The sequence below is a fragment of the Triticum aestivum genome, chromosome 1B, assembly GCF_018294505.1.
Source record: "Triticum aestivum cultivar Chinese Spring chromosome 1B, IWGSC CS RefSeq v2.1, whole genome shotgun sequence".
Classification (NCBI taxonomy): domain Eukaryota; kingdom Viridiplantae; phylum Streptophyta; class Magnoliopsida; order Poales; family Poaceae; genus Triticum; species Triticum aestivum.
The window spans coordinates 417,473,845-417,495,780 of NC_057795.1; the positions used below are offsets into that span (position 1 = coordinate 417,473,845).

The 21,936-nt window shown below is 43.9% G+C and overlaps 1 protein-coding gene across 1 annotated transcript; it reads right to left on the reverse strand.

Annotated features, from left to right (window-relative positions):
• Positions 1 to 17,778: 17,778 nt before the first annotated feature.
• Positions 17,779 to 21,839, reverse strand: LOC123128192 (radial spoke head 10 homolog B; the record flags this gene model as incomplete). Its single annotated transcript, XM_044548131.1, is given in 3 exon segments — positions 17,779 to 18,548; positions 18,654 to 18,912; positions 21,094 to 21,839. Coding segments are annotated over 3 exon segments (1,179 nt in total), but the record flags the coding sequence as incomplete, so codon positions are not given.
• Between the last annotated feature and the right edge of the window lie 97 nt (positions 21,840 to 21,936).

The window sequence follows — 21,936 nt, forward strand, 5'->3', positions numbered from 1 at the left end:
CCCTCGACACTCGGCTGGATCGGAGTTCGAGGGACGTTATCGAGCTGAACGTGTGCTAGAACTCGGAGGTGCCGTAGTTTCGGTGCTTGATCGGTCGGGCCGTGAAGATGTACGACTACATCAACCGCGTTGTGCTAACGCTTCCGCTTTCGGTCTACGAGGGTACGTGGACAACACTCTCCCCTCTCGTTGCTATGCATCACCATGATCTTGCGTGTGCGTAGGATTTTTTTGAAATTACTACGTTTCCCAACATGCACTTGTTGCATAAGGTGGCTAGCGGGTGCCAGTCTCTCCCACATTAGTCGGAACGGATTCGATGAAAAGGGTCCTTATGAAGGGTAAATAGCAATTGGCATGTCATGTTGTGGCTTTTGCGTAGGTAAGAAACGTTCTTGCTAGAAACCCATAGCAGCCACGTAAAACATGCAAACAACAATTAGAGGACGTCTAACTTGTTTTTGCACGGTATGCTATGTGATGTGATATGGTCAAAAGAATATGATGAATGATATGTGATGTATGAGATTGATCATGTTCTTGTAATAGGAATCACGACTTGCATGTCGATGAGTATGACAACCGGCAAGAGCCATAGGAGTTGTCTTAAATTATTGTATGATCTGCGTGTCATTGAACAACACCATGTAATTACTTTACTTTATTGCTAAACCGTTAGCCATAGTAGTAGAAGTAATAGTTGGCGAGACAACTTCATGGAGACACGATGATGGAGATCATGGTGTCATGCCGGTGACGATGATGATCATGGAGCCCCGAAGATGGAGATCAAAAGGAGCAAAATGATATTGGCCATATCATGTCACTTTTTGATTGCATGTGATGTTTATCATGTTTATGCATCTTATTTGCTTAGAACGACGGTAGTAAATAAGATGACCCCTCATTAAAATTTCAAGAAAGTGTTCCCCCTAACTGTGCACCATTGCGAAAGTTCGTTGTTTCGAAGCACCACGTGATGATCGGGTGTGATAGATTCTAACATTCAAATACAACGGGTGTAAGCCTGATTTACACACGCGAAACACTTAGGTTGACTTGACGAGCCTAGCATGTACAGACATGGCCTCGGAACACAAGAGACCGAAAGGTTGAGCATGAGTCGTATGGTAGATACGATCAACATGAAGATGTTCACCGATGATTACTAGTCCGTCTCACGTGATGATCGGACACGGCCTAGTTGACTCGGATCATGTAATCACTTAGATGACTAGAGGGATGTCTATCTGAGTGGGAGTTCATAAGATGAACTTAATTATCCTGAACATAGTCAAAAGGTTTTTGCAAATTATGTCGTAGCTCGTGCTTTAGTTCTACTATTTTAGATATGTTCCTAGAGAAAATTTAGTTGAAAGTTGATAGTAGCAATTATGCGGACTGGGTCCGTAAACTAAGGATTGTCCTCATTGCTGCGTAGAAAGCTTATGTCCTTAATGCACCGCTCAGTGTGCTGAACCTCGAACGTCGTCTGTGGATGTTGCGAACATCTGACATATACGTTTTGATAACTACGTGATAGTTCAGTTAAACGGTTTAGAGTTGAGGCACCAAAGACGATTTCGAAATGTCACAGAACATATGAGATGTTTCGAGGGCTGAAATTGGGATTTCAGGCTCATGCTCACGTCAAGAGGTATAAGACCTCCGACGATTTTCTTAGCATGCAAACTAAGGGAGAAAAGCTCAATCGTTGAGCTTGTGCTCAAATTGTCTGGGTACAACAATCACTTGAATCGAGTGGGAGTTAATCTTCCAGATGAGATAGTGATGTTTCTCCAAAGACATTGCCACCAAGCTACTAGAGCTTCATGATGAACTATAACATAACAGGGATAGATATGATGATCCTTGAGATATTCGCGATGTTTGACACCGCGAAAGTAGAAATCAAGAAGGAGCATCAATTGTTGATGGTTAGTGAAACCACTAGTTTCAAGAAGGGCAAGGGCAAGAAGGGATACTTCATGAAACGGCAAATCAGCTGTTGCTCTAGTGAAGAAACCCAAGGTTGAACCCAAACACGAGACTAAGTGCTTCTGTAATAAGGGAAACAGCCACTGGAGCAGAATTACCCTAGATACTTGGTAGATGAGAAGGCTGGCAAGGTCAATAGAAGTATATTGGATATACATTATGTTAATGTGTACTTTACTAGTACTCCTAGTAGCACCAGGGTATTATATAACGGTTCGGTTACTAAGTGTTAGTAACTCGAAATAAAAGCTACGGAATAAATGGAGACTAGCTAAAGGTGAGCTGACGATATGTGTTGGAAGTGTTTCCAAGGTTGATGTGATCAAGCATCGCACGCTCCCTCTACCATCGAGATTGGTGTTAAACCTAAATAATTGTTATTTGGTGTTTGCGTTGAGCATAGACATGATTGGATTATGTCTATCGCAATACGGTTATTCATTTAAGGAGAATAATGGTTACTCTGTTTATTTGAATAATACCTTCAATGGTCTTGCACCTAAAATGAATGGTTTATTGAATCTCGATCGTAGTGATACACATGTTCATGCCAAAAGATATAAGATAGTAATGATAGTACCACCTACTTGTGGCACTGCCATGTAAGTCATATTGGTATAAAATGCATGAAGAAGTTCCATGCTGATGGATCTTTGGACTCACTCGTTTTTGAAAAAGTTTGAGACATGCGAACCGTGTCTATTGGTGTATATGCATGAAGAAACTCCATGCAAATGGACCGTTTGGAATCACTTGATTTTGAATCACTTGAGACATGCAAATCATACCACATGGGCAAGATGACTGAAAGCCTCGTTTTCAGTAAAATGGAACAAGAAAGCAACTTGTTGGAAGTAATACATTTTGATGTGTGCAGTCCAATGAGTGTTGAGGCACGCAGTGGATATCGTTATGTTCTTACTTCACGGATGATTTGAGTAGATACTGAGTATATTTACTTGATGAAACACAAGTCTGAATTATTGAATGGTTCAAGTAATTTCAGAATGAAGTTGAAGATCATCGTGACAAGAGGATAAAATGTCTAGGATATGATCATAGAGATGAGTATCTGAGTTACGAGCTTTGGCACGCAATTAAGACATTGTGGAAATTGTTTCACAATTAATACCGCCTGGAACACCATAGTGTGATGGTGTGTCCAAACATCATAGTTGCACCCTATTGGATATGGTGCGTACCATGATGTCTCTTATCGAATTACCACTATCGTTCATGGGTTAGGCATTAGAGACAATCGCACTCACTTTAATAGGGCACCACGTAATTCCGTTGAGACGACACCGTTTGAACTATGGTTTGGAGAAACCTAAGTTGTCGTTTCTCAAAAGTTTGGGGCTGCGACGCTTATGTGAAAAAAGTTTCAGGTTGATAAGCTCGAACCCAAAGCGGATAAAATGCATCTTCATAGGACACCCAAAACAGTTGGGTATACCTCCAGTCTCAGTTCCGGAAGCAAAAGGGATTGTTTCTAGAATCAGGTCCTTTCTCAAGGAAAAGTTTCTCTCGAAAGAATTGAGTGGGAGGAAGATAGAACTTGATGAGGTTGTCGAACCCTCACTTCAACCAGAGAGTAGTGCAACACAAAAAGATGTTTCTGTGGAATCTATGACTGTTGAAGAGGAAACTAATGATAGTGATCATGAAGCTTCCGATCAAGTTGCTATCGAACCTCGTAGGTCGACAAGGATATGTACTACTCCTGAGTGGTACGGTGATCCTGTCTTAGAGGTCATGTTGTTGGACAACAATGAACCTACGAGCTATGGAGAAGCGATGGTGGGCCCATATTTAGATAAATGGTTAGAAGCCATGAAATCCGAGATAGGATCCATGTATCAGAACAAAGCATGGACTTTGGTGGTCTTGCCCGATGATCGGCAAGCCATTGAGATAAATGGATCTTTAAGAAGAAAACGGACGTGGACGGTAATGTCACCGTCTATGAAGCTCGACTTGTGGCGAAGAGTTTTTCACAAGTTCAAGGAGTTGACTACGATGAGATTTTCTCATCCGTAGCAATGCTTAAGTCCGTTGGAATCATGTTAGCATAAGTTGCATTTATGAAATCTGGCCGATGGATGTCAAAACAAGTTTCCTTACTAGTTTTTCGTAAGGAAAGGTTGTATGTGATAAAATCAGAAAGGTTTTGTCGATCCTAAGGATGCTAAAAGGTATGCTAGCTCCAGCGATCCTTCCATGGACTAGAGCAAGCATCTCGGAGTCAGAATATACGCTTTGATGGAGTGATCGAAGTTTTTGGGTTTATACAGAGGTTATTAGAAACTTGTATTTACGATAAAGTGAGTGGGAGCACTGCAACATTTCTGATAAGTATATGTGAATGACATATTGTTGATCCGAAATGATGTAGAATTTCTGGAAAGCATATAGGGTTATTTGAAAAGTGTTTTTCAATAGAAAAACTGGATTAAGCTGATTGAACATTGAGCATCAAGATCTATGAGGATAGATCAAAAACGCTAAATGGTACTTTCAAATGAGCACACACCTTTGACATGATTTTGAAGGAGTTCAAAATAGATCAGTCAAAGAAGGAGTTCTTACCTGAGTTATAAGGTGTGAAGTTGAGTAAGACTCAAAGCTTGACCGTGCCAGAAGAAAGAGGAAGGACGAAGGTCGTCCCCTATGCTTTTGTCATAGGCTCTATACGATATGCCATGCTGAGTACCGCACCTGATGTGTGCCTTGCCACATGTCTGGCAATAGGGTACAAAGGTGATCCAGGAGTGGATCACTAGATAGCGGTCAAAATTATCCTTAGAGGAATAAGGAAATGTTTCTCGATTATGGAGGTGATAAAGAGTTCGGCGTAAAGGGTTACGCCGATGCAAGCTTTAACACCTATCTGAATGACTCTGAGTAGCAAACCGGATACGTATAGTTGAGCAACCATTTGGAATAGCTCCAAGTGGAGCGTGGAAGCAGCATTTACAATATGACCTAGAGATTTGCAAAGTACATACGGATCTGAATGTTGCAGACCCGTTGACTAAAACCTCTCTCACAAGCAAAACATGATCAAACCCCAGAACTCATTGAGTATTAATCACATGATGATGTGAACTAGTTTAGTGACACTAGTAAACTCTTTGGATGTTAGTCACATGGCGATGTGACCTGTGAGTGTTAATCACATGGCGATGTGAACTAGATTATTGACTCTAGTGCAAGTGGGAGACTATTGGAAATATGCCCTAGAGGCAATAATAAATAAGTTATTATTATATTTCCTTGTTCATGATATCGTTTATTATCCATGCTATAATTGTATTGATAGGAAACTCAGATACATGTGTGGGTACATAGACAACACCATGTCCCTAGTAAGCCTCTAGTTGACTAGCTCGTTGATCAATAGATGGTTACGGTTTCCTGACCATGGACATTGGATGTCGTTGATAACGGGATCACATCATTAGGAGAATGATGTGATGGACAAGACCCAATCCTAAGCCTAGCACAAATATCATGTAGTTCGTATGCTAAAGCTTTTCTAATGTCAAGTATCATTTCCTTAGACCATGAGATTGTGCAACTCCCGGATACCGTAGGAATGCTTTGGGTGTACCAAACGTCACAACGTAACTGGGTGGCTATAAAGGTGCACTACGGGTATCTCCGAAAGTGTCTGTTGGGTTGGCACAAATAGAGACTGGGATTTGTCACTCCGTGTGACGGAGAGGTATCTCTGGGCCCACTCGGTAGGACATCATCATAATGTGCACAATGTGACCAAGGGGTTGATCATGGGATGATGTGTTACGGAACAAGTAAAGAGACTTGCCGGTAACGAGATTGAACAAGGTATCGGGATACCGACGATCGAATCTCGGGCAAGTACAATACCGCTAGACAAAGGGAATTGAATACGGGATTGATTGAATCCTCGACATCGTGGTTCATCCGATGAGATTATCGTGGAACATGTGGGAGCCAACATGGGTATCCAGATCCCGCTGTTGGTTATTGACCGGAGAACGTCTCGGTCATGTCTGCATGGTTCCCGAACCCGTAGGGTCTACACACTTAAGGTTCGATGACGCTACGGTTATAGGGAATAGATATACGTGGTTACCGAATGTTGTTCGGAGTCCCGAATGAGATCCCGGACGTCACGAGGAGTTCCGGAATGGTCCGGAGGTAAAGATTTATATATGGGAAGCCCTATTTTGGTCATCGGAAAAGTTTCGGGTGCTATCGGTAATGTACCGGGACCACCGGGAGGGTCCCGGGGGTCCACCAAGTTGGGCCACCGGCCCCAGAGGGCAGCATGGGCCAAGTGTGGGAGGGGACCAGCCCCAGGTGGGCTGGTGCGCCCCCCCACCAGGGCCCAAGGCGCCTAGGGTTTGGGGAGGGGGCGCCTCCACCTTACTTGGGGGGCAAGTTTCCCCTCTCCCCCCCCCCTTGGCCGCACCCTAGATGGGATCTAGGGGCTGCCGCACCCCTTGGGGTGGGAACCCTAGAGGGGGCACAGCCCCTCCCTCTCCCCTTTATATAGTTGAGGCCTTTGGGGCTGCCAACACAAGAGGTTTGACCTCTCCCTGGCGCAGCCCTACCTCTCTCCCTCCTCATCTCTCGCGGTGCTTGGCAAAGCCCTGCTGGAATACCACGCTCCTCCATCACCACCACGTTGTTGTGCTGCTGCTGGAAGGAGTCTTCCCCAACCTCTCCCTCTCTCCTTGCTGGATCAAGGCGTGGGAGACATCACCGGGCTATACGTGTGTTGAACGCGGAGGTGCCGTCCGTTCAGCACTAGGATCTCCGGTGATTTGGATCACGACGAGTACGACTCCCTCAACCCCATTCTCTTGAACGCTTCCGCTTAGCGATCTACAAGGGTATGTAGATGCACTCTCCTTCCTCTCGTTGCTAGTCTCTCCATAGATAGATCTTGGTGACTCGTAGGAAAATTTTGAATTTCTACTACGTTCCCCAACATGTGAAACATGTTCCATTGCTTTGTGACAATGAAAGTGCTATTAAGATTTCTCATAATCCCGTTCTCGGACTAAGCATATTGAAGTTCGTCATCATTTCATTCGAGATCATGTTGCTAAAGGTGACATCAGTCTTAAGCATGTTCGTACTGATAAGCAATTGGCGGATATTTTCACCAAACTGCTTGATGAGAAAGTGTTTTATCATTTGAGAGGTGAATTGAACATCATTGATACCTCAAACTTGGAGTAGGAACTCCATATAGATGCATGCAAGGCTTGAGCCTTAATATGATTAATCCTTGATATTTCTCTTAAGATGATGATCATATGTCTTGGATCTATACTTGTACCTTTGCATGCTATCTAACCCATGTAGGTACTTGGATGAGCTCAAATCCTTGAGATTGCAAGTCACTCACATCTTAAGCAATCTCTACATCACCAAGTTTCCACTATATGGTTATTGAATACAAGGAAGGATGACCTCACTCAATATATGCTTTGACAATTTCTATATATCAAATTTCATTTGGTATCAAGTTACATGTCTGTCATTTTTGGATACACAAGTGCTCTTCCTTGCAAGACTAACCCATGTAGGAAGATGAACTTAAACTTAAAATGGTGCTCTCAAAACTTGATGGACTACATCAACCTTGAGCTTCCAACACAAGTTCAGCTACATGACCAAGATCAACACAACCCAAGGTATGTCATTCCATCTTAGAGAGGCTTTGACCCGAGTCATGAGTTAAATCAACAAACAATATGTGAATATATCAAAGTGCTTAAACAAAAAATGGTAACCCCATTTTGAGCTTAACACTACTGGAAACAGAGAATTTGCCATCAGTCAGCTCTTTGACGTCTGCTAGCGGATGGCAAAGAAGGTCTTTGTCATCTGCTTGCAAAAATCAGACGGTAAAGAACTGACAGACGACAAAGAACCTGGTTGCCATCAGTCAGCTCTTTGACGTCTGCTAGCAGATAGCAAAGAATCTTTGTTGTCCGCTGGCAGACGGCAAAGAGGTGCCCAGCAGACGGCAAAGAGGTGCCCCATGGTAGCCACCCCCTCTCTCTCTCCCCAGCCCCACCACACCGGCCCGATCCACTCCCACCCCACCACTCTGTCTCTCTCTCTCGTCCCTAAAAAAACTCTCTCACGAACTCACCCCCACCCCTCGGTCCACCCCACCCCGGCTCCTCTCCCCATGATCTCCTCGCCGTCGCCACCACCCATGTCGGCCGGTTCCGGCGAGCACCGGCCGCGCGCATAACTCCCCCAAGCTCGGCCCCTCCCTCCCCTTCGTCCAGATCCGTGCCTCAAGGCCTGCACCCTTGCCCGCGGCTAGGGTTTCGGGCGCCTCCCGTGTTCTTTCCGGAATCCACCACAATCGGTGATGGCGAGACCGGAGCTTGCTGAATCCGTCACCGGTGTTGCCCAGGTAGGCCCTTCCCCTCCTTCCTTGCTCGGGTCCACCCTCTCCTCCTCACCTTGCCTTCCCTTCCGATCCGTCCCTTTGCTGTAGGTCGCCATGGCAGCCGCCGCCACATCCCCCGCGCACACGCGCCATTCTCGACGGCTACGAGATGGCCACAGCCACCCCCGCTGCCTCCGAGGTCAGGGTCGACGCAGTGGAGAACGATGACGTCATAGCATACGCGCTACAGGAGGAGCTCGCGCAGGTCGCCATGGCCGAGGCGTTCGGGGCCGACGGCGGCGAGGCTGAGCAACGCGCCACCGTCCTCGCAGGAGCCCTCCGCCAACCTCCCCGTGAGCATCCCCTTCCGTCCTCCCTTCTCTCTGTTTGTTTCCCCTTGCATAAATCTGAATCAAACGTGCATCCTCATAAATCTGAATCAAATTGTGGATTCTAATTGTTGTGAACTCCATAGGCGCTCACATGCTAGTGGCCTTTGATGACATTTTAAGTTCTTGGTTGTTGTCTTTAATGCCAGTGGGTAGCAGCAAAAAATTGTACTTGGAAGTGTCAAAATTTATCATTTATAATCAGCCATAGTAATATTGCTATAGATATATACACACTGAAAGTCTGAAAATTTTCTAGTAAATATACATGTCAGCTGCCATATCCGTTGCTTTGTCCCTTATTCAGTGTTTTTATCTTTTCTTGTTTTGATGTTACAATTTTGTTAGTTCATAGATGTTGATTTTGTTTTCTCTGTAGTTGAAAAAGTTCTGTATCAAGCTTCTATGTTTTGTCACAAGGATGAGATTTTTAGAATGCTACAAAACTTCATACCTTAGTAATGTTTTAGAATTTTTAAAACAGAATACATTAGTTGACATCTATTTCGTTAGCTTTTATACTAATGTTTTACTTCTCAGAACTTAATTCTTGCAAATCAAAGTGATCTAGTTACTTGGGGCCTGTTCAGCAACCCACCACAGCCACGACATCCTCAACTCATATTTAACTATGTACAAAGAGCATACAGAGAACAAAAGCCTCACATTTAGCATAAGTTTGCAAATCAAAAAGGCACATACATGTCTCAGTGTGGGCAGCCATGCCTTGCCATCAGTGTGAGCAGCCATGCATTGCCACCAGTGTGAGCAGCCAAAGCCTTGTGCAAATTTCATATGCAAGCCCCGAAAATATGTGGTGTGCAGTTCACAGATTCTTCCCATGTTTATCGGATCTGTTAAGCTAAATTACTCTGCACCTAATATTCACATTGGTTGCTCAAAGTAAAAAAATATGTACTCTAGACTGAATATGTACTTGTTGTCGTATTTTTTAGAAGTATGCAATATGATGTTAGAAATAGTAACAGGTGAAGCTCCCTCTCTTCTCTTGTAATCCTGCAGGAGGGACAGCCTTAGGGACGCTAGCTGCCTGCTTAACTGAACCTGGGGTTTCTCTTTTGGTTGCTGCATGTGTGAGTGCAGGAGATCAACTTCCTTCTCAACCGATGGGTGGGTAAGCAAACTCCCCATCCACTCAAGTTCTAAACAAGCAGATAATCATTTGGGGTGCTACCTTGCTATTTCTTCTATGCTATAGTTACTTTACTCATGAACAGATACTCACTTGTTCTTAGTTGTTTTACTTCTAATACTGAGATGAACAGATACCACTTGGTTTGGCTATTCCTATTGGTCTCTTTCTAATAGCCTATGAACAGATGCTATACTTGGTTTTGGCTGTTACTTTCCTAGTTTTCTACTGATAAGACAGATACTACATCTGATTTGGGTAGTGATGCTGGTCTGAGCCCCCCCCCCTCTCTTAGGCTTAATTTACATGTGGCTATCCCTGTGCTGTGATGAACTAGCCCTGGCACTTCCAGGCTGTCTGAGCACATAATCCCTCAAGTATACCTTGAGGTCTTCTGTAGCTTGGTCTTGTGGATTCTGGTAAACCTGCTTCTTGTGGACAGCCTCCTCCTCCTAGCTGCTTCACAGTATCTCACAGATATGGTTTTGGGCCCGGTCCTGTTTGATGTTTTGGACACCAAGTGTCTAACAGAACCTACTCTACTGTTGGCTGCCCTATTTATACTGGCCTGAATGGTGTGACTAAGTTGTGTGTGTGTGTGTGTGTGTGTGTTTGTGCTGTCCTCACGGGTGGCCTGAATGAAGTCTAATCCTTGGCTTTAATCACTATTTTTTAGTTGGCTTAATTCCTGGAGCTAGTACTGATAGTGGTCTTTGTGTTGGCATTTAACTTACTACTAATTGTGGTGGCTTCTTGATTGGGTCCTTGGCTGGTTCTCTCCTTTGGCTCTTTGGTATTGGTTTACTCTATTTGGCTTTCTAATTAAGATCACTTTGAAAATCAGGATCTTAACTAAGATTATCTTGATCTCAAGTACTGGCTCCTACAACAATGCATTTCACCAAGTCAAATGCTACATTTCTACTCCTAACACATTCTCTCTTTCTTAGTGTTTTTGTTATGCAGGTTGGAAGAAAAGAAGAAGATCCAAAGAAGATCTTAGTAATAAGATAGTTTTTAGGAAAATATATATTTAGTTTTAGGTCATTCCTTGTAATATGTGTTGGATATGTGTTGGATATATATGTGTTCACGACTATTGGTAACATGTGTTGGATATGTGTTGGATATATATGTGTTCATGACTATTGGTAATATGTGTTGGATATGCTATATATGTGTTCACGACGGATATATATCTGTGTTTGATTTTCTGTGAAAATGAATTGATATAAGAAGAAACAGAATTAATGCATATTTGGTCTCTTTGCCATCTGCCAACAGATGGCAAAGAGCCTGCAGCCTTTGCCGTCTGCTAGCAGATGGCAAAGAGCCATTCCCTTTGCCGTCCGTCGGCAGATGGCAAAGAGCCATGCCCTTTGCCGTCTGCCACTGACGGCAAAGGCCTCTTTGCCGTCCGCTGCAAAAAACAGACGGCAAAGAAGGCCTTTGCCGACCCTGTCTTTGCCGTCCCCTTTTGCCGTCCGCGGCAGACGGCAAAGACCTTTGCCGTCTGCCATCCGTGCCTTTGCCGTCCGCCGTGGCTGATGGCAAAGTACCAGATTCCTGTAGTGTAAACGATGAGTATGACCTATGATCAAGTGACTTCACTTGACTCCTAAGTCAATATACTCTAACATAGGTGACTTTGTTGCCGACCCCCCTTCTAGATGAAGTTCTCTAGTGTTCCTGGTTCTGCTTGTTGTTTTTGTTTGTTGTTTCTATCTTTGAGTTTCTTTCTATTAAAAAACTTCATCTAGATCTCTCTTCTTTATGTCTTTTCTAATTCTTTGCAAATCCTTTCGTAAATTCCTTGCAAATCCTTAAGTGATTTTATTTGCCAAGTGATATGAGATGACAAAATGTTTACTCATTGTTGAACTCGGTCTCTCCGATCCAAACCTATCGGTCTAATCGAAGCACAATGTATCCTTGTAAATAGATCATCGGTTCAACCGACACGGTCTAACTTAGTTGCACTGATCAGGATCCTATGTGACCTCGCCAACTCAGTGTCACCAATGAAAACAAATCGGTATTACCTATTTCAGTGCTGCAGAAAACTTTTTGCCATTGCATTCTGCACATCTCTTCCAGCTCCACTCAATGATTCTTATCCTCTACTCGCATCATAATCTACATGCTGCCTTGTCATGTGACTGAAGGACCGAACCAAACTGACTCATACTCCACAAGATCCCTTCTTGGAAATTAATGTCAAAGGGGGAGAGAGAGACCACATCAAAGCTTATCACATGGGAGAGAAAGACATCTTAGCCTTCCCGGGTGCTTGTTGTCAATAGAGGAGAGAAGCCACATGTCTTCAAGAGGGGAAAGACATGTTAAGACTTAATTGGTTGAACCATTTCTTTCTTGATTGGTTCCTGCTCTGATTTTCTTTTCCTTCTTTGCTCTGATTTCCTCTTACCCTACCTTCTCCCATTATCCAATATCAGATTCAAGGGGAGAAAGAGTTCACATCTAAGGGGAAGAAGATCTTTGGAATTCATTGCATATCTTTAATCTTTGGGGACATGTCTATATCCAAACATAGGAGGAGCAGTCTTACAGCGTAGATCAATGATAATATAGATGATAGGCGGTTTAGAAGTAATGAATAACACTGTCCAAAAGTAGAGGCATGGTCCCCACATCATAAGGCATACTTAATAGGTCCAACGTAGATGGATTATACATACATGCATAAGTTGTTATTGACATCACGTCTATAGGAGATGTGCGGTGAGGGACAAGTGATTTGCCTTGCATTTGAAGTGGAAGGTGCAGATATCACCCTCTTGGATGTTTGTGTGGTGGTGAGACTCTGACCAGTTGGTTGTGATGGTGGCCCTCGTGTCTGCTCCTAGAATGAGACAGAGAAGCCATGGACATCATCATCTGCAAGCTTGATTGGAAGCTGAAAGCACAAGTGCTCCCTGGGTGATTTTGGTAATTAATGACAACATATCTCTTGTTGGACTAATACTTTTATCGAGTATATTTCAGATGAGTTCAACAATGGAGTGACAAGGACAAGAGGATGTGGAACCCCTTCAAAATGCTAAGGACAAAGATTGGGAAAGGCTCAAGAGTCTTCATTTTCATTTTAGTGATCCAAGATCACATTGAGTCCATAAGGAAGCCAATACTATTAAAAGGGGATGAGGTTTTGCTTAATGGTCTACTTGCTCAAAGTGCTTAGTGATATTGCTCCAAAACCCTCAACCACTTTCTCATTTCCACATATGTCCAAAACCTAAAGTCAAACTTGGGCCCACCGATTTGATCTATCCGGTGCCACCGAGTTCACTTCACATAGCCACTGCCAGAAACTCTAATCAATTCGGTCACACCGATTTGGATCTCGGTCTCACCGAGATGGCCTTGCAAACTCTCTATTGTATGTTGCAATTATTTCGGTCTCGCCAAGATGGCCTTGCAAACTATCTATTGTCTGTTGGAATTATTTCGGTCTCACCGAAATGTGCAATCGGTCACATCGAGTTTGCTTGACCAACTCTCTGTTTGATTAATTGTTGAAATCGGTCTCACTGAGTTCATGCAATCGGTCTCACCGAGATGATGTTTTGCCCTAGCCCTAGCACATCGGTCCCACCGAGTTGATCTCGTCGGTCCCACCAACATTCCTAACGTTCACATTTTGAACTAAATTGGTCTCACCGAGTTTTTCTATTCGGTCTGCCCGAGTTGGGTAAAAAGTGTGTAACAGTTAGATTTTGTGTGGAGGCTATTGATACTTCTCCAGCGTATCTTTAATTTTTGATTGCTCCATGTTGTTATATTACCATTCTTGGTGTTTTACAATCATTTCATAGTCATTTTATATCATTCTTTGGTACTAACCTATTGACATAGTGCCCAGTGCCCGTTGTTGTTTTCTGCTTGTTTTTTACATCGCAGGAAATTAATACCAAAAGGAGTCCAAACGCAGCGAAACTTTTTGTGGATTTTTTTGGACCAAAGACATCCAGTGGGCCAAAGAAGTACCAGAGGGCCATCTCATGGTGAGCACAAGACACCAGGGTGCGCCTGGAGGCCCAGGCGCACCCTTGTGGGTTGTGCCCACCACGGTGGCCTCCCGCGCCGCCTCTTTGCTCTATAAATACCTCAATATTCCAGAAACCCTAGGGGAGTTGACGAAAATCAATTCTAGCCGCCGCAAGTTCCAGAAACACCAGATCCAATCTAGACACGATCACGGAGGGGTTCATCATGTCCATTGGTGCCTCTCCGATGATGCGTGAGTAGTTCTTTGTAGACCTACGGGTCTGTAGTTAGTAGCTAGCTGGCTTTCTCTCTCTCTCTCTCTCTCTCTCTCTCTCTTGATTCTCAATACAATGGTCTCTTGGAGATCCATATGACGTAAGTCTTTTTGTGGTGTGTTTGTTGGGATCCGATGAACTTTGAGTTTATGATCAGATCTATGTTTTTATCCATGAAAGTTATTTGAGTCTTCTTTGATCTCTTATATGCATGATTGCTTATAGCCTTGTATTTCTTCTTTGATATTTGGGTTTTGTTTAGCCAACTTGATCTATTTATCTTGCAATGAGAAGATGTGCTTTGTGATGGGTTCGATCTTATGGTGCTTGATCCCAGTGACAGAAGGGGAAACAGCAGGTATGTATCATTGCTATTAAGGATAACAAGATGGGGTATATTTCTACATAAATAGATCTTGTCTGCATCATGTCATCGTTCTTATTGCATTACTCCATTTTTCCATGAACTTAATACACTAGATGCATGCTCGATAGCGGTCGATGTGTGGAGTAATAGTAGTAAATGCAGGCAGGAGTTGATCTACTAATCTTGGCGTGATGCCTATATAATGATCATTGCCTGGATATTGTCATGATTATTTGAAGTTCTATCAATTGCCCAACAGTAATTGTTTTCCCACCGTTTGCTATTTTTCTTGAGAGAAGCCACTAGTGAAACCTACGGCCCCCGGGTCTCTCCTCATCATATTTGCCTTTGCGATCTATTTTCATTTGCTTTTATTTTCAGATCTGTTAAACCAAAAATATAAAAATATCTTGCTGCACTTTATTTTATTCGCGATCTATTTATCCTATCTATCACAACTTTATCACGTCTTCTCGCCAATTTGAGGCATCGTTACCCAAAAGGAATTGACAACCCCTTTAACACGTCGGGTTGCGAGTATTTGTTATTTGTGTGCAGGGGTTGTTTACGTTGTGTTGCTTGGTTCTCCTACTGGTTCGATAACCTTGGTCTCATCACTGAGGGAAATACCTACCGTCGCTGTGCTGCATCATCCTTTCCTCTTTGGGGAAATACCGGCGTAGTTCAAGCAGGCATCAGCTATATATACCCCTCCACCCCCTTCTCCATTTGTGAGAGAGTCATCAGAACGTGCCTACACTTCCACTACTCATTTTCTGAGAGAGAATCACCTACTCATGTGTTGAGACCAAGACATTCCAATCCAACCACAAGAATCTTTATCTCTAGCCTTCCCCAAGTTGCTTTCCACTCAAATCATCTTTCCACCATAGCCAAATATGTGTGAGAGAGTTGAGTGTTGGGGAGACTGTCATTTGAAGCACAAGAACAAGGAGTTCATCATCAACACACCATCTGTTACCTTTTGGAGAGTGGTGTCTCCTAGATTGGTAGGTGTCACTTGTGAGCCTCCGTCAAGATTTTGGAGTTGAACCAAGGAGTTTGTAAGGGCAAGGAGATCGCCTACTTCGTGAAGATCTACCCAAGTGAGGCAAGTCCTTTGTGGGCGATGGCGGTGGTGGGATAGACGAGGTTGCTTCTTCATGGACCCTTCGTGGATGGAGCCCTCTGTGGACTCGCGCAACCGTTACCCTTCGTGGGTTGAAGTCTCCATCAACGTGGATGTACGATAGCACCACCTATCAGAACCACGCCAAGAATCTCCGTGTCTTCATTGCGTTTGCACACTCCAATCCCATCCCTTTACTTTCTTGCAACTAGCGTGCTTTACTAATTCTGCTGCTTACATTGTTGCCATGCTTGCTTGAAGTGTGTTGGGAATGCTTAAAATTGTGCTAATCTACAACTCAACTTGAAGAACTTAAAAACGGCTACTTTTGCTTGTTGAGTGTCTAATCACCCCCCCCTCTAGACATGTCTTCTCGATCCTTTCAGAAGCTCATCATCATCCAGGTGGATGAAGTCCTCGAGGCACTCTTCTGTGCAATGAACCTAAAAGTATTGGGAACATCTAGAAAGTGTATGGGAATAAGACATGATTGAATGTGATTTAAGATTCTTGGTACAAAATGTGAGCCTAGATTCCAAATTCATTATCTATTAGAAGAGAAAAGAGACAAAAGAGTTCATTAAGAGACAAATCAACATAGGAGAAGTGACACATCATATACTATTATGGGATATTATTTTAGTTTTAACAACCTCATGGTGGATTTATTGATGAGATAGTAAGCATAGTGGATGCACAGGAAAAGAAGAAAATTCTAATAGCGGTAAGAAAGAAATGCTTTGTCTGTAATTTAAGTTGTGGCAACATGCACTATCATAGTCGGAATAATCTGTTAACCAAACTTAATATAAAGGTGATAGGGATAGCTTGAACCAAAACAAAAATAGCTTACATTAGAATGTGATTTGAAATTTAAATAAGTACCATCCTCTGGCCTCTAGTTTGGCAAATGTCTTTTGATGGTGCAGACATAGTACTTGATCTTCGACTCTTTGTACCCGATCATGCGATACAATGGGTCGACATGATGTGTACGCTGGTGCTGCCCCACATGCCGGTGTCAGCGCTTGCAAGCCTCGGGCGGGGTCAACGACGGGGCTAGATGCGGGTGCCACAACAACGTTGGTGACGGTGCCTCGAATGGAGTAGCGGATGTAGGGCACCCCGTGAGGCAGCTGCAGCAGCGTGCGACAACCGGAGCAGTTGTCAAGCATCATCATCTCGTCGACGGAGGGGGAGGGAGGGCGAGAGGGATCGGTGGTCGAACTTGATTCAGGTCTCGTTTCCTTGTGGGGTGGAGTCGTTGTTGAAGGTGGTTGTTGTCGACTTCCATCTTTTCTACAAGGGGAGGGATATATTCCTCCCGGCCCGGTGCATTTCCCTGCACAAGTCTCGACTCCTATTGTTGATCAAGCGACCGACGGCTAGGATTGAAAAGTGTGATGTTGTTCTGAGGTAGATGCACGTGAAGTGACTAAGCCTCTTTTATTTATTTTATATTGATAAAATAGAAATGTAATTTTATGAATATCTTTCGGGAGTGGCTATAACTTAGTCAACTTAGAAATGATGATGATTATTATTGTTTCACAAAAAGAAAATGATTGTTACTCCCTCCATAAAGAAATACAAGATCATTTAGATTACTAAAGTAGTGATCTAAACACTCTTCTATTTCTTTAAGGAGGGAGTATTATTTTGACATTAATAGTCCACAATTCATCATATTTTTTCTTGTCTGACTCATGTTTAGATTGGATGGTTCGTAGTGATGATTTAGAAATTGTTATTTCTCCTTTTTCTATGTTAGTTTCTTGACTTGAGAAATATTTTGTATGGGCACTTTGTGCTCAGACTTCCGGTCCAAAGAAGATTCAATTACCCGCAAAAAAAAAAAAAGAAGATTCAATTGAGGCTAACCATTTCGGAGAAATTCCTATGGCACGAGTCCTTGTGTCGTAGTACTTCATTTCAGAGGAATATTCCCATTAATTCATGGTACTTTTTAAGAATGACTTCTGTTAATACACATTGTAACGGTGTATAACTGCTAGCTATCCCCTCTCCCTTGAATTCGCTTTGAAAACTCTGGAAAAAAAAACGAGTTCGCTCCCGGATTTGATAGACAATAGTGATGACACTCCATTTTACAGTGACACATCAACAACCAAAACAACAGGAGGCGCTGATGAATCATGGTCGTGCATGATATCTTTATGCGTTTCTGCTACAGAGATACAGACAACAGCGGGCGCAACTCCAACCTCAACAGCCGGCACCACGAAAATCGTAGGGTTCTATACTTCTATACATGCTTAAAGCGGGGGAGAAATTTGTCTCTGACAACCGAGGGTGTACATCATCATCGCATCTCTAACGTAGGATGGACATTACACTGAAGAAAAGCAGACGGAAAGCTACCTGACCACAATCCATTGCCTTCGACAACGGAAAGCTCTCAGCGCAGAAGTTCTGCTGCATCGCAAAAGACACCGCAAGGATGTATTGGAGGGATGGCAGAAAACTCTGCTTCCGAAGCTCTGATGCAATGGGCGTCGCTCAGGTGTCGTCATGGACCGGTGGCAGAGCAACAACACCCCTATTGAGGAATCAAAGCTTCTGCCAGACGATTCGTATTGTGATGGCATCGCCAAGCAGCTTCGTGCCAACCTTATGTTGGCTAAATCCTCACACTATTGACAATGGTAGATCATCGTTATTATTTGGAATGCGTTTTTGTGCAGCCTTCACGGCAGCCACTCTAGCTGCATTGGCTGCTTTATTAGCTGCGGCAACCGCCCTGTTAACCTTATCATCTACTCTTGGAACATCGTAGGCCTTCTCTGTAGCTCTTCTTGCCTCCTGGGGGTGTGACATAATCAGAAATCAGTGACCACAATTGTACAGTATTAAACATCATGGAGTAAAGACTTTCTGGTAACTACCGATGGTTTGCTGGCACATTACCTGCACTGCATTGAGGACCTTGGAATGGTTCACGGCAATTGCTGACCCTGGGACAATATTTTGGGTGCTTAAGGTGTCAAGAACTCCATTTTGCCAGTGGCCTGCTTGTGTCTCTCCATTCCTGAATGTATACATGCCTAAGCCCTGCCTTCTGCCCTCATGCCATGCACCCTCGTATCTATGCCCATTGGCAAAGCTGTAGACTCCGAAACCATGCATTCTATCAGCGAAGTACTCCCCAGCATACGTGTCACCATTCCTAACAGCAGTAACAAAAGAGTTAGTTCAAAGCTCAATTAATACCAATTTTATACTGCATCATTTATTACTGCCAAACACGGCTATACTAGCACAAAGGAATCATGATACCATATTGCAATCTTAACAGGCTCAAGTTAAAAGTGAACTCAAAAGAACAAACATGGAAGAAAAAAGGAAAATGGAAGCTTAAGATCAATTGCGATTCAAACAGAAGATGGTTGTACTGGAAATATGCAGCACGGTATAATTGGCAGACATCACATAAAACTTTATATGCTATCTCATGAAGTTTGAAGAAGTTGGACATATTATCCAGCTAGTTATCTGGTAAACATAACTGGAAAGAGAATAGTTATTTATATGGTCTTTTCAGATGTATCGAGTACAGATGACAACAAAATAGACAAAATACATGGAGACCATGCGCAATCATTGATGACTCGTATAGCCCACTACCAGTCCCTTCAGGGACAACCAATATAACCCATGACTGATGAGACAAATATATAATACTACAGTGAATTAATGTATTTACGCATATAAGAAATGAACTACCGGTGTGAACAAAACTTGTAGCAAATTAACTTGGTGCTTTGGTCAAATCTGACTATGAAATCTTAAAACTAAGAAATTGGATTATAGTAACCATCCAATTGTGTACCATGAACTTTTAACTAACTGTAGCCACATAAATAAGTTGATATAAACGATAACAGCTTAAGTAGCAAGAATTTACACAAGAAAAGTTTCAAACAAGATTTAAAGAATTCAAATAAATAGATTTCACGCTGCACACAACTGAACGGCAGGTCATTGCTAGAACTAGGTTCAAAACCTTGGGATATTACTAAATTAGTTGTATACCCAAACTCATTCCTCATAAAGACCACAACCATAACCAGTAATATTACCCATATAGAAGAAAATATACACATGATATATGCATCTAATATACTCGTACAGGTCTGCCTCTAAATTTGGCAGATATTAAATTCATCCAAAAAACTACTCCCTCTGTCCCATAATGTAAGACGTTTTTTGACACTAGACTAGTGTCAAAAAACGTCTTACATTATGGGCGGAGGGAGTAGCTTATGAGGTGATAGCAGTGTCACTCTATTCTACCAAATAACTACATCTCAATTCTCATTATCTGCAGTTCTTTTAGAGCTCTCCGGTTGATTGTAAGCTACTCCCTCCTTCCCAAAATCTTAGGCGTATTTGCAATCCCATAATGTAGGACGCACAGTTAAAGCCTAGCCAAGGATCGTTACTTTTTTGGAAATAAAAAGATGCGGCCAATCCTCTTGTGGGGTTAGCACCCAAATCATGCATGCCTTCCTTTTTTATCTCCAATCGTGGATGGCTCCCTCCTGCGATTTGCTCACGTAACTGACTCTGCGCTAATTTTCGTGCTAACAACTAATACGCCCTAGATTTTGGGAAGGAGGGAGTATGTCTGACCAATAGCTCTCCTACCTAATGGCTAATGGTATGGGGCAAGGTAGCGTAAAGAGTAGCTTGTATTCTTGTTCGGCGAGACAGAGGTAACAAGGGGAGTTGTTGGTTGGGGCACTACCCTGGTGATAATTACACTTTTTCCAGATTCCACTACAAACAGAAAAGGAGAATTCTACATCAGATCTATGGTGAAGGGAATCAGCCAAGCGAGCCATATCATCTCTCCCTAGAAAACAACAAGTCCTTTACTTTGATTGAAAGAAGCATCTTACTCAACATAAAGCAACAAAAGAACAATGCTACCGGCAACTAATGTATCATCTACTTGGGTGAAAAGAACTTCTACAGTTTACTTGATATATAAAATACTTGTGCAGTTATCAACTTCACTACAATCCCTAGGTTATACCATGATATGGCCAATTACACATGAGTCTTGTTTAGGTCGGATACACAAACCCCACAGTAACTGTGATAATGTTTAGCAACCAATGAGGCAAAACATGGAAGACGGAAAATATCCACGCAAGCTCTACAATTTCCTTATTCATCATATGTCATAGCTAACACAATCTCACGTTTGGCCAGATCTTCAACATTAACACACTATATTATGCACCGGCTATGTCTACATAAAAAAGGATCATGGCTAGCATGTAAATAGCTGCACAGTTTAACTCGATTTCACAACTATGCACAAATACAATGCAATTCAAACCTGAAATGGTAGTGGCCTAGCCCGTGTTTGACACCTCTCTTGAACTCCCCGATGTACCGGCTGCCATCCTCGCAGGTGTGCACACCGTATCCATGGCTCTGCCCGTTGGACCATTCCCCGGAGTAGACATCACCGGTGTAGAACCTGTACACGCCGTGGCCGTGCCTGAGCCCCTGCCGGTACTGGCCTCTGTAGCGGCTCCCCCTGGCCCAGGTCTCGACCCCGTAGCCGTCGTACTTGCCGTCGATCCAGTCCCCCTCGTACCTGCCGCTCATGTAGTAGTAGTAGACGCCGCTGCCGGTGCACCGCCCACGGTTGAACTGGCCCTCGTAGACATCGCCGTTGCTGTACACCTGGACGAAATGGCCGGTGGTGGGGGCAGACGCGGACGCGGACGGAGATGAGCCGATGGACCAGAGGATCGGGGATCGGCGAGGCCGGCGGAGCGGGAGGTGGAAGGGGAGCGGGAACGGGAGGCGGGGGAGGGAGAGGCAGAGGAGCAGGAGCAGCGCGCAGGAGAAGGCCGCGGCCGAGAGGAAGTCCGCGAGGAGGGAGCGCGGGAGGATGGCGGGCGACGGGGAGAGGAAGTAGAGGGTCGGGAGGGAGAGGAGCAGCAGGATCCGGAGGCGGAGGTGGAGGCAGCGCAGCAGATGCCTCGCGGCGGCCGCGGCCGCGGCAGCCGCGGCCGGGGCGGGCGGCGCGGAGGAGGCGGCGAGCTTGCGGCGGCGCGGCGGGGTGAAGGGCGACGGCAGCGGCGAGGGCCTGGTGGGGGTGGCCGAGGAGGAGGAGTTCATGGAGACGGGGCGCTTGTGCGGGGTGGAGGGGAGCGCATGGTGCGGGCTG